This window comes from Coturnix japonica, chromosome 3 (genome assembly GCF_001577835.2).
Source record: "Coturnix japonica isolate 7356 chromosome 3, Coturnix japonica 2.1, whole genome shotgun sequence".
Lineage (NCBI taxonomy): Eukaryota > Metazoa > Chordata > Aves > Galliformes > Phasianidae > Coturnix > Coturnix japonica.
In genome coordinates this window covers 32560150-32576551 of record NC_029518.1, presented here as the reverse complement: position 1 = coordinate 32576551, position 16402 = coordinate 32560150, and the positions used below count along the sequence as shown (strand labels likewise).

Sequence of the window (16402 nt, the reverse complement as noted above, 5' to 3'; positions counted from 1 at the left end):
AACGTATAGCTAATGGTGATGACTGTTTTTAAAAAGACACTTTTGCAGCTGAGAATTTGCTTTACTGAATTGTGTTATCATGCTTTTTGTATTTGGCGTAGTTTTAGTGGAAATAAATAGGAAGCATTACTTCTGAAGCAACCTTCACATTGTATGTGCCCCAGTTAATTCAATGTAGTAGTTCATCTGCATTGGGTACGTCCCCATAGCCACTTTAAGATATTCTCCTCTGCATAATCTACTCACAAAGGATTTTCTCCTTTTTTTTTTTTTTTTTTTTTAAACATCATTTACTGCTTCATGGTGTTTTAGAGCAAACACGTGGCTTCACATTTCCGTTCACTTCCAGCTTTCTTTTCCTTTCTTTTGCTTATACTTTCAGTCACTAGTTTTACCTCACATCCTATCGTGTTCTTTTCCCTTATCATTTCCTGTGGAATTTCCCAATCAAACAGTCAGAATGCAGCCAACTTCTTTGAGTGCAAACTAGTTTCAGTTCCAAGAAAAACAATGAAGTGATGAACAGTTTTCTTAGAACACTTACTTTCCTCCAAACTTCACATATGAAAATTGATTACCATCTTCCCTGAAGGTGGCCAGGTATAGTAAGAAATACTGGCCACTTTGACAAGGAAAAAATATATATGATTCTGAAGGCACTCTGTGCATTTATTAGAATTATAGCCATCCTTAACAGGTTTCTGTTGGTTGGTTCGTTTGTGCTCTTTTATTTTCAAGGTGAAATTTTAATCTACTTGTCCTTGCTCCTCTGAGCCAAAGTATGATTAATCACTGTGTTTTTTAACCTGCTATTGTCTACGTCATGGTCTTTGCAGTATCCATGCAAGGAACTGGCAGAGATGTCAGGATAGACTAATACATAATCTCTTTGTTGGTAGGAGAGGTTAGGTTTCATCAGTCAGTTTGATGGCACCAGGTACATTAAAATGTGTTTCTTATCTGTATAAAGTCTTTGCCGTCAGTTACTGAATCATATCTATGTCATCACTTCAATCATATTGGTGGAAAAGTAAAAGCTCTACATTTTTTTACTGCACTTTTATGTTGAGAATTGTTTTGGTTTTTTTTTTCTCCCTTCCAAAGAGAAATTCCTTAAGAAAAAGAAGTCATTTCAATACTTTAGTAACTGAGTCAAAGAAAAAACCTTAGGTCAATTGCTCTGGAAGAGTTTTAAAAAAAACAAAACCAAACCAGCTTTAAAGTTTTCTACTCTTGATCTCTTAAGGACATCTAGTATTTGATATTTTTTGTGGAGTTGTTTTGTTGTTGTTGTTATTTGTAAAGGTGTTATTACTATAAACATGTTATTGTTACCCCAAACTAACATACATAAAGTATCTTGATGTGCAAAACACATGTTATTTATCTGCTAAAAAGCACCTAGAAATATGAAGAATATTAGCCTCAGCTTTGTTGTATGTTACAATGTACAGTATATCTATATTAAAAAAAAAAAAATATATATATATATATGTATATATTGGGTTTCATGAAATACATTTTCAAGCTGTAAAAGTAATATCTGTGTGAGTTTATCATGGAAGTTTTTGTGAGCAGCTCTAGTATCTAAGGCATATAACATTCCAGCCTTCTCTCTGTGCTTACATTTGTCATGACTTAGCACTTGCTAGTGAACTGTAAGGCTACCAAGCCTAGATGGAGCCAGAAAGAAATGAATCTGTCTGTTACAGATACTTCAGTCAAAATTATTAATGTTCGGTGTTAGGGAAGTGGCTGCCCTTCTCAATGGACTGAATGATGACAGAAATTCTCTGAGCCTTGATAAGATTGTGACCAGGCTGGCTTTTGGTCTAGAAGGTAGATAAAACAGCTAGTCTGTCTTTTGGGTTTGTAGAGATGTCTGGTTCTTTTTTCCTGTATCCTTGCCAAAGTGAAACTTGCTTATTTATCTATTTGTCTCAAAGATTGTCTTTAAACTTAATCAGAGTTTGTATGTGTTTGTCTCACAATAAATTTGAGGTAGAAGTAAGGTAAGGGGTATTTTTATTATGCTGGAAAGAAGAAACTATTTCTCTTGTTACAGGCGATGCCTACTTAGACTCTAAATCTTTATCTGTTTATTTATATTTATTTATATATAGCAGTATTTGAGACATTAATTATTGGGCTCTGTGAGTGACTATCTATTCATTTACTTGTACGCTTTTAACTGATCCAGGGATTGCTTTCTTATATTTTATGTTGGCTACATACATTGTTAGTTTTGGGGCTGTTCAGAAAGTAATCCTTTCTGAAATAATGAAAGAAATATCTGAACTAAATTTAATTAATATTATGGGACTTGTATTTGTCCAGATACCCATTTTGAGCACTTTTACTGTGCACTTGTAAAATCTGCCTTGGACCTGATCTTGAGTCTAATAACTGCTAATAACTCTGCTCTTCAGAATGCTATAAAGAATTAAGCAACTCTCTGGTTGACCAAAATTAGTTTTGTAGGACTATATCCTAGTAAGGGCAAAAACAAGAAATGTCTTGGGAAAAGAAACATGCCAAAAATGCCAAAGGTGTAGTGCTGATGCTGTCTTTCCTATTGAACAAATATGCTCTTCTTAAGCCAGAATTGATGTGATCTAGGACTTGATAGCAAATGAAACCATCAGTTTATTTGAAAGCAAGTGAGTTGGAAAAGATGAAAAGTATAAAATGAGATAATTAGAGCATCAGTGTTGCAGAAGCATCTTAACATACTGGAAGCATGCAAACAATTCCTATCATCCTTCAACTGCACCTCCTGACTTCTTCAAGAGCATGCTGTCTGCCTTTTTGTAGAGCTGTCGAATATTCTGAGTTGAAAGGTATTGATGATACAAGTATCATCAAGTCCAACTCCTGAATTCACACAAGGCTACTCAAATCTTACGTCTGAGAGCTTTTTCCAATTGCTTTTTGAACTCTGGCAGCTTGCTGCTGTGACAGCTACCTTAACCTAGGGTGCCTGTTCAAGTGCTTGGTCATCCTCTTGGCAAAGATCCTAATCTCCAACCTGAACATGTTAGACTCCCTTAGCACCTCTTTCTCTCGCCCAGTCTCAGAATTTGCCTGGAGCTGCTGTCCCACTTCAGACTACTTAGTTGCACTTGAGAACAGTGATTCTTCCATAAAGCGACCAAATTAACTCTATCGTAGAAGTTATTAGTTGTGTACAACTCTTTTAACTAGAAACAGGTCTTCAATATATCAATCTATATATGTGCTTGCCTTTGCCTATGGATCAAATCTCTCTGGCACATGGAGCACTCTCCTTCCTCAGACTCTTCATAGCTTCCCTCAGGGAAAACAAGGCCTCAACAGTTGAATTCTCACTCCTTGGAATGTTTTGTTAACTGTTTCAAGCATTTTGAGTGGTTTGTTCTCTACAGTGGCAGAACAGCAGTGTCACTTTGGCCTGGAGCCTGTAAGTATGTCACTGTCTACAATTTCTTCCCTATTTTTGACTGTTGGGAGGGAGGCTCATAGATTCATAGCTCTTGTGTTGTTTTCCCCAAACATCACCTTCCCTCTTGCCAAAATTTAAAGAGATTTGTTAACATTTTCATGAAGCAGTAACAATTGACCATAGTTGAATATTTAAGCCAGTCTTCCTGATGTGACAGCGTGAGTTCATTCAATTTTTCTGCCTCTTGGTCTTGATTTGCTTTGCATCTCCACATTGATAATAGTTCTGCTGAAGTCAGGGGAAAGTAGTACAGGAAAGGCCTGAGCAAGATGGCATTACTCCTCTTTACAATTACTTGAAAGGAGGCTGTGGCAAGGCAGGGGTTGGTCTCTTCCTCCTGGTAACAGCAGCAAGACAAGAGATAATGGCCTTAAGTTGTGCCGTGGGAGTTTCAGATTGGATATTAGGTAAAACTTCTGACAAAGAGTGGTCAAGCAGTGGAATAAGCTGCCTATGGAGGTGGTGAAGTCACCGTCCCTGGAGGTGTTCAAGAAACATGCAGATGTAATATTTAGGGACATGGTTTAGTGGGCAGTATTGGCGATAGGTGGACAGTTGGACTAGATGATGTTAGAGGTATTGTCCAAGGTTAAGGATGCTATGATGATATGTAGGAATTTACCATAGTGATAACCAGGTCTTAAACTTGTCTTGAGGTGATAGAAGCAAGGTTTGTTTTGCTTAAATGTTGTAAATTTTACCTACAAGAAGGTGAAGAATTCTTCAGGAACAGGAGAAAATATTTTAAGTGTATTTTTCTAATTGCTGGTGGCAATTAAATATTTTCCAACTGAATGGAGGTAATCCTTGTTATCTCAAAGGCATTGCTTCCTGCAGATTAAATTCACCAGTGTTCTGACTTTTTAGAATTTAGATATATATTATAGCTGTAAATACGTACAGTTTTATGTGCTTCTAGTTTTTAGTCATAATCTAGTGTCCTGACAATAAGACTTTACTGTGCTACATTTAGATTTCTAATGACATTTTTTGCTGAGGAAGTATATCTATAGATTGTATTGGCTTCAGTGAGGCTTTATCCAACCACTTGAATCTTCATGCAGAATCAGGGCCAGGAGGCAGTGAGCTATCCCAAACCAACACAATGAGTCAGTGATATGGTTGGGACTGAAACCAAGTGGCTGCTAGCTCTCAGCTTTGTCTGAAGTGTATTAGGGAATAATGCTTCTTGCCTTCTGCATTCCCACTGTGATAAATAAATATACTCAAACTACAAGGAATTTCATAAAGACTCCCAAAAACTTCAGTACTGCAGCTATACTTGAGAGACCAAGGCCTCTTACATAATCTTAGTAAAATGAATAGCACAAGCTTTAAGACTGTTTGTCTCCCTTTTTTATTTTTTCAAGTGCAGTTTAAGTAACAAAAATTAAGGACTTGCTTTTCAGAAAATAACTTGTCACTGTATCATCACAAGTTCCATTCCATTCAAGGACTTTTGTTTTGAATTAATTTGAGACCCAGAGGGAGCCAAACCATCTTCTGAGTTGGTATGTTAGGCAAGCAGCGAGAATCTGTCCCTGAAAGAGGGATACTTTAATGCAACAAAGACTGGAACTAGAGATTCCCTAACATTTCCTGAGAATAACATCAGGATCTGTGTGAAGTAGTTCAGTAAATATTTTAGTATATTTCACATACTGTCATTTGCATGACCAATTGTTCGAATGCCTGCATTCATTAAGTATCTTCTATAAAAAAATGATCTTGATAACTTCAGTAGTTATTATTCTCCAAGTTTTGATACTAATTTAACCCCAAGTAATATTTCATTTTTCTTATTTAAGTTTTGCCTACCAATGATGGGTGTCAGTTATAGCTGTATTTCAAAAAGAGGAAATGATATGATATGTGAGCTTGTTTCTGTATGAGTGAATTTTGATAGCTTTGAATATCAGACTGTTTTGAGAAGATCACTGTTACAAATGCTCTTTCTCATTCAGATGTATATAGAAATGAATCAGAAGAAAAGGTGGTGTTTAGGGGAAAGAAAAAGTCTTTGACTTTCATTGCAAACTGTTTTATTCTCACAAGCTTCTATTTAAAACTATCACTATATTTTGCCTGTCACTTTTATTCAATCTATTTAAATCCATTTTGAAGGTGAACCACTCTCCATTTAACGTTTCTGTTCTACGTTACAATACAACAATGTGACTGACTTGCAGTCAGATCAGAAGCGTTACAATTTGAAAATAAGAGGTTTCTACCTGTGCAAGTTAAGGTCTTTCTCCCTTAATAAAGTACACCATTATCAAATGAAGAGAGCAGCATGCTGGAAAAGAACTGAAGTTTAAATTAAATTTTGACAATATAAATGTGAAACTCATGAGAAGAATGAGGTGTGTCTGGTGAATCTAGATGAAGGAGAGATGAATGCAAAGGCAGTTTTTGTAATGTGCTTAGCAGACCCAGCTGGAGTCATATTTTCAAAAATCTGGCCCTTACCACACACACACAAAAAATATTTTAAAATAATAGCAACATGAAGTCTGATTCTCACACTGCCCTGTGTAGCCTCAGTGAAATAGCAGACATGCAAGCGGTCTGGAGATGAACCGCAAGGAACCAGCCAAAGATATATCATTTCTTCAATATCATTTTACTGTTGGTTATTTTTCGTTGTTGGATAATGATGAAAAAGTGGAGTAAGTGCTATCCAGATTCTATATTGCTGGCAAGAACAAAACAATAAAGGATTTATGTTCTTATTCTCTACTTTCCTATTTATAAATAATAGTCTCATCTCTCATAAAAAATAAAAATTACACATCTCACACCATTTAATGCCATCATAAAGAAAGGGTTTATGTAAGTCTTTGAAGCTCAGAGAATTCATAACTTAAATCTGCATTAGTGTTTCAATAACCATGTGTGTTTGTAAGACTGATCTCCAAAATGAGTAAAAATGTTTGAGAAATATTTTATGGTGTGCTGTTGAGCCTACCAGACTGATTTTGGCAGACTCCCAGTCTGAATGCAGACTTCTGTCTTTTGGGGCTTGTTCCCTATCTGGATGACTAAAAGAACATTTATCTCATCAACGATGTAGCATTTTGTGGTATTTCGTAAGCCCTAATTTGGTACCATTTACCAAGTCAGGAAACACTAATGTATGACACCCTCGCATCTGGAACCTTCTTGTCTCTTTGCACCCAAGTGTTTCCATGTAAGCTTTGTGCTCACCCTCAGTTGTGGAGAGAAAAAAATGCACGCAGTGATGTGTACTACCTTGTTTACAAACAGGATGGTTTTTAAGAACAATACTGGAATTTTTCAGTCAATATTTTTATTTTAAGCTAGAGAGCAAAGACTGGAAATGTAAATAAAGCTGCTTTGCTGTTTTAAATACAAGCAACAAATACAAACAAAGCATTATTTGGCTTGAATGTTCTGAAAGCTGGTCTTCATGTCTACCAGGGTAATTTAAATTCTGCTAGATTTCAATATTAAACTATCATAAGTACTGATTACTTTTGTAACTAGCATTTAATATGCCATTGATTATGCATGATCTTTTAAGTACCAGAGCCTGGTGGGATGGCAACAGCAGCCAGGGAGTGCATCTGCTGTTTTGTAGAGCCTATTAATAAAGGCATAGGGAATAAAATTGTCCATTTTCATCTTCATACTTTAAAAAAAAAAAAAAAAAAAAAAGTTATATACAACACTGTCTTTGGAAATCATTTTGGTCTAGGGAAATGTTTATAAATTGTGTCTTCTTTCAGAGTTAAAGAGGCAGAGGAAGTCTGCAGACAGAAAAAGGGGAAGTCACTATACAATATAAGACCAAAACATGACTCTGGAATTGTAAGTAAAAAATTTTAGCTATACTTTTACCATCATTCATTCTACCGTTTTCTCCTTTTCTTCTATAGGCATCTTATTCTTGATATATTTCTTGTTCTTTTTTTTTTCTTTTAAGAGTTGCTAGGTTAAGCAACTTGAATGTTGTCTGTTAATGTTACTCCATAAAAGCAAGAGCAAGCAAGAGTAACATGTTATTGCTCTATCCTGCCAATATATGCATCTCAGTCTTGGTGTGGGAGGCACATAGATGGGAGAAAAAACAGTTATGATCTTAGATCTTATTCAGCCTCAAATTACTCTTTTCTAAAGTTACAGTATGTAAAGAAGGTTCATAATAGCATGCATTTTGCAAGTTGAATCACCATGTCAGGTACTAGTAGCTTCTGTTCTGCTGATTTGATTTGCTTTAAAATAGCAGCTCTCAGAAGAGATAACACTGTGCTTTGACTGTTCTGAAAACAGATCAATAAGTGTAATGATGGTAGTCTTGTCTATTCGTTATTATGAGACTTAGAGGTAGGTCTGAATACCAGGATCTTGGTTTATTTGGCACTGCAGAGATTCCCATTTTTACTGAAAAATTGACAGAGTAAATTATTTTACAAATAGTGTTTAGCTGCAGTTTACTTCAGTTCTTGTTTTGAAGGGATATTATTTGTGAATTCGGTTCTAGAGTATGTATAATTTAATGTTAATGTATGTGTTTGTGTGCTTGACACATGTGAACTCATCATCTTGCTGAATTCTCTTCATTTTCACATTTATTATTTTTCAGAAAGCCAAGATAAGTATGAAAATCTGACAGAAGAAAAGCAAAAGCCATTGTTACCTGGTTACCAAAACTCAACAAGTCTGTGGGTGGGGTATGAGGGGGAAGGATACTACATCACCCTGATCATTTACTTTCTGGACCTTTTGAATTCTCTTTTTGTTCTCTAGAGTTTTCCACCAATTGATGTGTTAATGTACATTCATGAATGAATGTAATCACTTCAACGGAGTGCCCGGCAATAGACTAGATATTGTCTTGAAACACCTTCCCTGTATTCAGTATCTCCTTTACCACTCAAAGATGATATTTTGTAAAGTGTATGGTATACTACAAATAGGCCAAGTCAGCATGCATAAAAACAGTATCTGCGTCAGTTCTGAACATGCTGAAAATTGCATTAAGTTGAAGTTCATAAGAATACTACTTGATAAAGTAAAACATTTCCATTCCTACTGGTAACATCTGTCTAACGCAGATACTTCATGACACAGCACTTAGATTAGGGAAAGAAATGTTACTCCTAGTGAATTGTTTGTATCTGTTTCATGTTGGCATATGTAGTTTGTATTTTGAATTGTTAAGTGCTGCTTATACAGTATAATCAATGCTTTCCGAACTTGTTTGGTTGCCCTCCATGGCTAAATATTTGTGGAACAGGATGTTTACTGTAGCTATGTTTAAAATCGATAAGGCAACATACTTTTATGACTTTTACTTCATCTTTTGCCAGATAGTGAATGCCAGGTGGTAATGGGGGTTCAGAAAAACAGCATTTAAAAAGAAAAAAAAAAAAAGGGGGGGGGGGGGGGGGGGGGGGGGGGGGGGGCGGGGCGCTGGGAGCAAGACAATACAGAAAAGCACAAAAGTACTATAGAGAGAATATGAGAGAGATTTGGCTGTTATAGATTGTTAACATATAAAGCAGCTAATAATTTTACATGAACTTTAGAAACCATAGTATAGATTTAACTGCTGATAAGTCAGACAGGCTTTTGGCCACATGTACATGACTTCTCTTTTGGAATTAGCTTTACAGTAAAAACCTAAACCTAACTTTTACAGTTACTTTAAAACTCCTTTAGAGAGCCGTTAAAGATGCACATGGGGACTGACATTTAGGAAAAACAGTAGCCAATTCTAGTGACAGACATGGACTACCAACTAATTGACATTAATTTCACACTTAGCATTCTTGCAATTTTCCTCCAGGCTTTCGGTGTCCCCTTGCTAAGAGATTAATGATTGAAATCTATGACACATGCTTTATTTCTATTTGCAGTCTAGAATTGATTATATCAGCCTTGATCTGCTCAACCAATAACAACTCTTTCCTCCAGTCATGATTAAATAGCACCAAAACAATCCTCCTGATTTATAACATTCTGCTTTCAAGGCTCACTTTTCCTGAAAGCAAGCAAAGTTGGATACTGAGTTGGAGGCACATGCTTCATTGGAGCATGAAAGACACTGGAGTAAAAAGCAAATTAGGTCTAACCTGCGGGGGTGTGTTATTCCCTGTCTAATCTAGCACATCATCAGACATTCCTAGCTGTCCAGAAGCTACTGTTCTATTCAAGTGTCATAAAAGAAGTGTGAAATATGACCTCAGGAATCTGTTATTCTTCACTTATACCAAGCACTAGAAAAGATGGTTTTTTTTTCACTATGTGAAAAGTAAGTCTCCTGTTGCTGACAAACCTATTTGAAATTCTGTAGTTGTAATAATTTCTGTCAGGGATATAAATTACTGAGAATGGAGTTCTAAAACTTTGTGTTGATGGGAGTAACATTACTATTTGGGGGGGGGGTGAGAAGAAGAGATTATTTGTTGTTACAACTAACTTATGGGAAAAAAAAAAAGCTATTTTAATGGCACTGATTCAAATCCATGTTTGTATTTATGTAAACACTAGTCATTTCCTCTTAACTCTGCTCCTAAGTGCAAGAATACAGTAGCATGTTTTCATTTGTAGCCTTCCTGTTCCCTTCAGTACCTACAGTATGTATATTATACTAAATGAAATAATAGATCATCTAACAAAGATCACTATGTGCAATACTGTATTTAGTGTTTCTATTTCAATTTTTTTTAGAATGTTAATTTATATGAAAATAAAAGGAATAATAACAAAATAGTTGCTTTCTCTCTTCACTCTCATAGTGTGCTGTTGTTTGCTAGCAACCATACACTAAGTGCCACTTCTCACCAGAAAACTAATGTGAATTAGCATCAGTGGAAATGGGGCTTTTGGATGCACAGTGCCAGTAACTCCTCATTATGTGGATGTGATACCTCTTCCCAAGTGGTGGTAGCGAGGAGCTTTGGAGTTGTTTACCCAATTAGACTCAGTTATTGTGCTGGTGCATGCCTCCAGTAGTGCATTAGTCTTAGATGGTGTGTGTGTATACAAAACAGTGTATATATTGTAAGGAAGGGACTTCTGTATGCCACCTAGTCCATCTCCCCTGCAATGAACAGGGACACCTATAGCTACATCAGGTTGCTCAGAGCGCCATCCAGCTTGACCCACAGCATAAGTAGAATCCCAATGCAAGTTTCACCCTTTTTTCAGCGGCACACAGAGCTTTGTCAGAATTCTATACTACTATTATTTTCTTTGCATTTAGAAAGCAGAAAGGATTTTTAGGTCCCGCTCTCCCCATTTACTTGAATTGAATATCAAGCATACTACATTTGCTAAGCCTTAATTGTCATCACCATATTATCACTCACAGTTGCTTAAACTGCAACAGCTCAATAAGGACTTCTATACCCATATGTAACTTATTAAGAGAAGAAAGATCACCCTTTTGAGAGGAACTAAGACTTGCATTGTTCTGCTTTGCAAATTAAACCTTTCAGAAGCACATTACTTTGTCACAGTTGTTATGACACAGCAGTGGTTGGCTTTTCCGTAGCAACTTTCTTCATTATAAAAAACTTCTAAAAGTCAGTTAAATATTAACCAACAGTTAATGTGGGAATGTGACTAGTCATATCTTCCATAGGTTGTCATCTTTTCTTGTCTAATTTTTTAAGTGGTTAGCTTAAAAATTGAAAGCAGCTATTAATTTAATTGAGAGAAGTGATAGCAAGTCTTTGCATTGATGTTATTTTGCTGCATACTGTAGGCTATTAAGCAGGGCTCTGTTTATGCCAACTCCCTTATATCAGTTACGTAGCTTATACCAATTTTGAACTGCTATGGACAGAGTAACTGAAAACAGACATAGCTGAATTATTCTGAAGACAATATGAAGTGACCAGAAAAGGAAAAAGACAAAGGTATGTCCAGCATCCTCCCGGTCAATACCCAGCAATCAAATAGGATTCACATTACAAAACAGGTTTTACAGGCTGTTCTCTTGATTATGGCAGATCTGTCTTTATCTGGTAAAACATTTGTCCAACCTACTTGTAAATGCATCTAATGGTAAGTTCACTGTATGATGTCTGTCTGAGGATAAATAGACTCTTGTTTTGAAGTTGTTGTTCTGTTTTTGTTTTTATAGCTGCAACTGAAATATAAGCTTTTAGAAACCATGAGTCCATGTGTCACTCATCACAGACCAGGGACTTGCTGAGTCAGCAGTTCCACAGTGACAGAAGTTAACGTTTGCTGTCCCCCTTCCTTCCATGTCCCACAAAACCAGTCACATTTAAGAGAGATCGGATCTGTCTGACTGAGTGCCTCTGCTGTCTACCCTGGGAGACTCACCTTGCTCCTGGATTGTTTTTGCAAAAAGGAGTTCATTGGATTACCGCATAAAAGCTTCTAGTATGCTTCAGCAGCAAGGCAGGAAGAGGCTAAGAGAGCCAACTAAGCTGGAACACAGAAGTTAAGCTGGGTGCTGAGCAGCAAAGCTACAAGCAAAGTAAAAACACTGGCCAAGAGACAAGAAGAAATGAGAGTGGGGTGCTGGAAGACATAGCTCTCTGAGCACATTTTGAGCCAAATGACTAACTGTGGTCTAGGCACTCCTGTTTCTCTCAATATCCATGACAGACATCTCTTCTGATGAAGGCGGCTGACTTGTCAGTGTAAGAAATCCTTTTCCTAGCTAAAGTTTTCCTTTGTGATTTGTTTTGTTTTGTTTTTTATTTTTTGGCAATTTTTTTTTTTTTCAACAATCTTTTCTCTTGGTTGGAAAAACTACAACAAAGACACTACTCTACACTTTGAAGTGCATACACTGTACTCATTCAAGAGCTTATAGCCAGGGTTCAAACTCCTCCATGTCTTCACAGATGTATTTATTTCTATGTGTAGGTTGGTGCCTATTACGTAAGGATCCACCTACATTTTAAGCAAAACCACTGAGGTCGAGATGATAGATGCTTCTCTTAATTTAAATGCCAGCATTTCAGCCAGTTGTGGAACTTTGGTTGCTTTCTTGTCATTTAAACCAAAAAAGCCAGTGGCAGTATAGTAGGTAGAATAGTGAGGGAGTGTATGGGGGAAAAGCAGCTGGGCTTCCCCAGCCTGTCAGGGCAATCCATTTACCTGTGTCTCATATGGTCAGAAGGAAGCTGGAAAACAGACTGATTAAAAAGTAGCTGGACACAAAGTGTTGAAGCAAAGCCTGTACGTCTGGATGCCGTATAACCCTAGAGTAGCTTTATTATTTAATCTATAATTTAATAGTAGACCTATAAAATAATTACATTATACTTAAACATTTCTTCATTATTTGTTTTCATTTATAAAACAAGAATTAAATACAGTTTTAACCATTACAAGCTCAACTCAGTTTTTACATAAACACAGCTCCTAGAAGGAACTTTAAGCTGCAGCATAGTCATATTGCAAACTGATGAAAACCCCAGGCAGGGCATAGCTTAAAGATAAAGATTCTTGCACATTATTCCTAACTGAAGTTACCATGGTGCTTTTTTCACTCTCTCATCCAAAATGACTGACTTTCGGTTTGTTTCTTCCAAGTGGAGTCTGAGATCACTGGAGTCACAATGGATTCGTTTTCTTCACTTTGCCCCCCACTCACATTAACAATATCAAGCCTGGAATGAACACTGCCCATTTAGGGGTTGGCATGATGCTGTTAGTGTAGCAATGCCAGCTTCTGAAAAACAACTGTGAGGGGTCTCACTCTGTGTTTCTGAAAAATCACAGAAGAAAACACATAACTGCTCACGTAATAGGGCTAACACACCTGACCAACCTCATCCTGCCCGTGCCAATCCCCATAAACTGCTTGGTAAGCTCTTGTGGAGCTCAGTCCCAAAAGCCTCTTAGAGCAGCCAGTCTCACATAATGTGGCACTGAACTCTTGGCTGGCCAGAGTCCTAAACACATTAACCCCTTGAAGTGGCTGTACATAAGCAATCTGGAAGGAAAGGGTTCCTGCAGCAAGCTGTTATCAGCAGATGCAGATCCTGAACCCTAAGACATGCATCAGGGAGTCGACTTGTCATTGTTAATTAGTAAGCTTCAGATGACTGAGCATGCATGGGCTTCAATCTGGGGGAAGGGGCTGATTTCTTTTTAGACATCTTATGATCTTAATGCAGCCGGTACTAATACAGATCAGAACTGGAACAAACAGGATACACAGAACATGCTAAACTCCACCAAGCGAATAACAACACAGTATGATCAGCATGAACTGCAAAGTGTTCACCACCGTGGATTATGTAGAACCGAAACACTCGATGGGCCACCAGTGATTAGCACTGACTTTCTCCCTGCTTGCACAACTGTGACCCATTCCCACAGCACTGAGTGATGGGTTTGTCCTTTAACATCAACACTTTCTCCTGGTTTCCAATCATGGGAGAGATTTCACTTCCAGTACCTGATGACACTAAACAATAAGGCAGCTTTTGCATTTGGTCCAGCAATGGCCAAATTTTGTTCTTTGTTTGACAATGCTTTTATACCTTAAGTGAAACGCTACTAGTGTTCTCAGCTCCTCTCCAATTACCTTCCACCTTCTCCAGTCTGTGCAGGCATAAATATAAGGTAATAAATGGATGTTGTCCTTCTTGGAGTAAGAAACAGGCATAAATCTAACACATTAACGTACCAAAAGCCCAGTTAAAATGCATCCATTTTAAGCCAGGCAGCTGACCTAGCAACCAAGTCTCTTACTCACCACATTTTAATCTCCGACATATTCTGTCACAAGAAAAATATACATGGCTAGGTCTATAATACTTTAAGCAGCTGTTTACTATAGCTAAGTTACAAAACAAACACTGCTGCAGAGACCACATGTTCTGTATATTCCAGCCACCACAGCTTAAGAATCCTTCTTCAGTCTGCTGATGTGATCACAGCAGCTGACCTGACGTTTCACCCTCTCCCCTTCAGCTCTTATCTGCAGTTCAAACCACAAGCTTGGAACAGTTTATCATTGCACAATGAGAGGTGTCTCAAGAAGCTGAGCCTCATCAGAGAGTCTCTTTTTGTATGTTACTCTTTGTAGTTCTCCCTAGTCCGTCTCACCCAGATTTGGGCAGAACCCAGCATATCGTGGTGACAGCATCAAGCTCCAGAACAGCTTAGCGAGAAGACGTCTCATCTGGTGGAGGGAGCTGGAGTGTAGGGCAGACAGCTTTACTCCACACAGTGGAAACATTTAATGCTGCATTCAGCCAACTGGTCACTTAGATGCACAGTCTCAACTTCAGGAGCCTGCTCAGCCCTGTAAGATTCAACTGTCAGATGATACCGGACATAAAATGAACCTGATGGTGAAGTGCATAACACAGTCCATTATAAAGCTTTATTCCAGTAGGTACGTGACAAGGAGCCTTTCCTTGCTGGAGAGATGCCTCCCGAAATAAAAACAAACAGGGAAAAAAACAAACAAACCAAGAAAACAGGCACTCTGCCCAATGGAGAGGAGATGCAGAGGGAAGTTTGATGGGGACAACAGGACAACAGCAAGCAGCAGCCACACGACTGTTCTCACATCTTGCCCGAGTTGTTCAGATTCACAGACATGCACCGGCACTGCTTCACCTTCTGAATTTTCTTGAGTCGGAATGGTGGGTCCAGCTCGGGGCACTCCAGCTGCACAGTCGAGGAGGTCACCTTGTGTGGCTTGCAGAAAGCGCAGGACTGGAAGGACTCCTCCTCCTTCTTCACATGCCGTGGTATGTAGAAGGAGTTGCACTGCCCATAGCAGAAGCGGTTGATAATGGTGCGGCTTATGCAGCCTTCCTCACTGACAGTCTGCCGCAAGGGTTGCGTCTTGCACCAGTCGCTCTTGAGATACTTCCGCTCAGTGACCACGAGGGCCTCCTGGCTGGAGGCCAGCACCTCCTTGTTCAGCTGCTGCCTCCGCTCCGAGTTGTTGCTGCTGCTGTCCTTGTAGGGGGACGGGATTGCTCCCGCCGGGCGGTTCTTCCTGCTGTCTGCTACTCTAGCCAGTGCTGCCATCAAAAAGACGGACACGGCAAATTTCCAAATCATCCTGAAATGGCAATACAAGTAGCTGTTAGAAGAGACGCATTTTCAAACCACAAAGTGTTGAAACCTTACTGCCTTTGTAATCCCACCACTTTTCCTAAGAGATTAGGTATATTCTAGGGTGAGCATTTATCACACAGAGGTCAGGCCCTGTTGAAATGCCCCTCTCCTCTTTCCCCCGTAGGGAAGCTGCTCCTTTGATCACTGAACCACTGACTCTACAGAAGCTTCAGCCAGAAAGGTTTCCTTCGTCTCTGTGAAATCCCGGGCCAAACAGCTGGGCAAATTCCTGGCTAGAAAAGGCTCAGCAGAGTCCTGCCAACACAGTGACAGCTCATTTGTGGAGGCTGGGGAGAGGGAAGAGAATAGTATGTTACACAAGGTGAACTCCCATTTGCCTCTTCAGATCTAAAGTCCCTACCTAGCCCTGTTCCACACAGAGGAGTGAGAGGTGTCCAAAGGTGTATTATTATCATTTTGTATTGTTTCTGATGTTTTCGGGGGACTTATGGAACACACAGCCCTTAAACACTGTTTTAGTAGAAGGCTGAAAACTTGATAGATTTATTCTTCCAACAGGAGGAAATGCTTAAATACAACACAGGGGACTGCAAGGTTTCCTAGGCAAATAGCTTGAGAAGGTTTGTAAATGGGAGAGAGTTCAATACTTACTTTAGATGTTGGGAGAGAGTTCAGTATTTACTTTAGATGTTGAGGAATAGGTTAGAGCACAAGCCAGTTGGTAAGTTAAAATAAGTAGCCAATTGGCAAAAGTATTTTTTCCAATACTTGAATATTGGAATTTCTTGTTCTGTGGAGCATATCTATCTATCTTAGCAGCTCCTGGATCTTCATCAACAACTTGTTGAATCAGTTTAGTAA

The 16402-nt window shown here is 38.4% G+C and overlaps 2 protein-coding genes across 2 annotated transcripts in view; one reads left to right on the top strand and one right to left on the bottom strand.

The window, feature by feature from the left end:
* Nucleotides 1–8864, top strand: part of FMN2 (formin 2) — a 133077-nt gene extending 124213 nt beyond the window's left edge. Inside the window, 2 exon segments of the mRNA XM_015857765.2 lie at nucleotides 7231–7312; nucleotides 8088–8864. Of these exon segments, the coding sequence (XP_015713251.1) occupies nucleotides 7231–7312; nucleotides 8088–8114 (109 nt within the window). The 3' untranslated portion in view covers nucleotides 8115–8864.
* A 935-nt stretch (nucleotides 8865–9799) lies between these two features.
* Nucleotides 9800–16402, bottom strand: part of GREM2 (gremlin 2, DAN family BMP antagonist) — a 43324-nt gene continuing 36721 nt past the window's right edge. Inside the window, exon 2 of the mRNA XM_015857766.2 lies at nucleotides 9800–15524. Coding sequence (XP_015713252.1) covers nucleotides 15017–15523 — 507 coding nt within the window. The 5' untranslated portion in view covers nucleotide 15524 and the 3' untranslated portion in view covers nucleotides 9800–15016. The remainder of the gene's footprint in view (nucleotides 15525–16402) is intronic.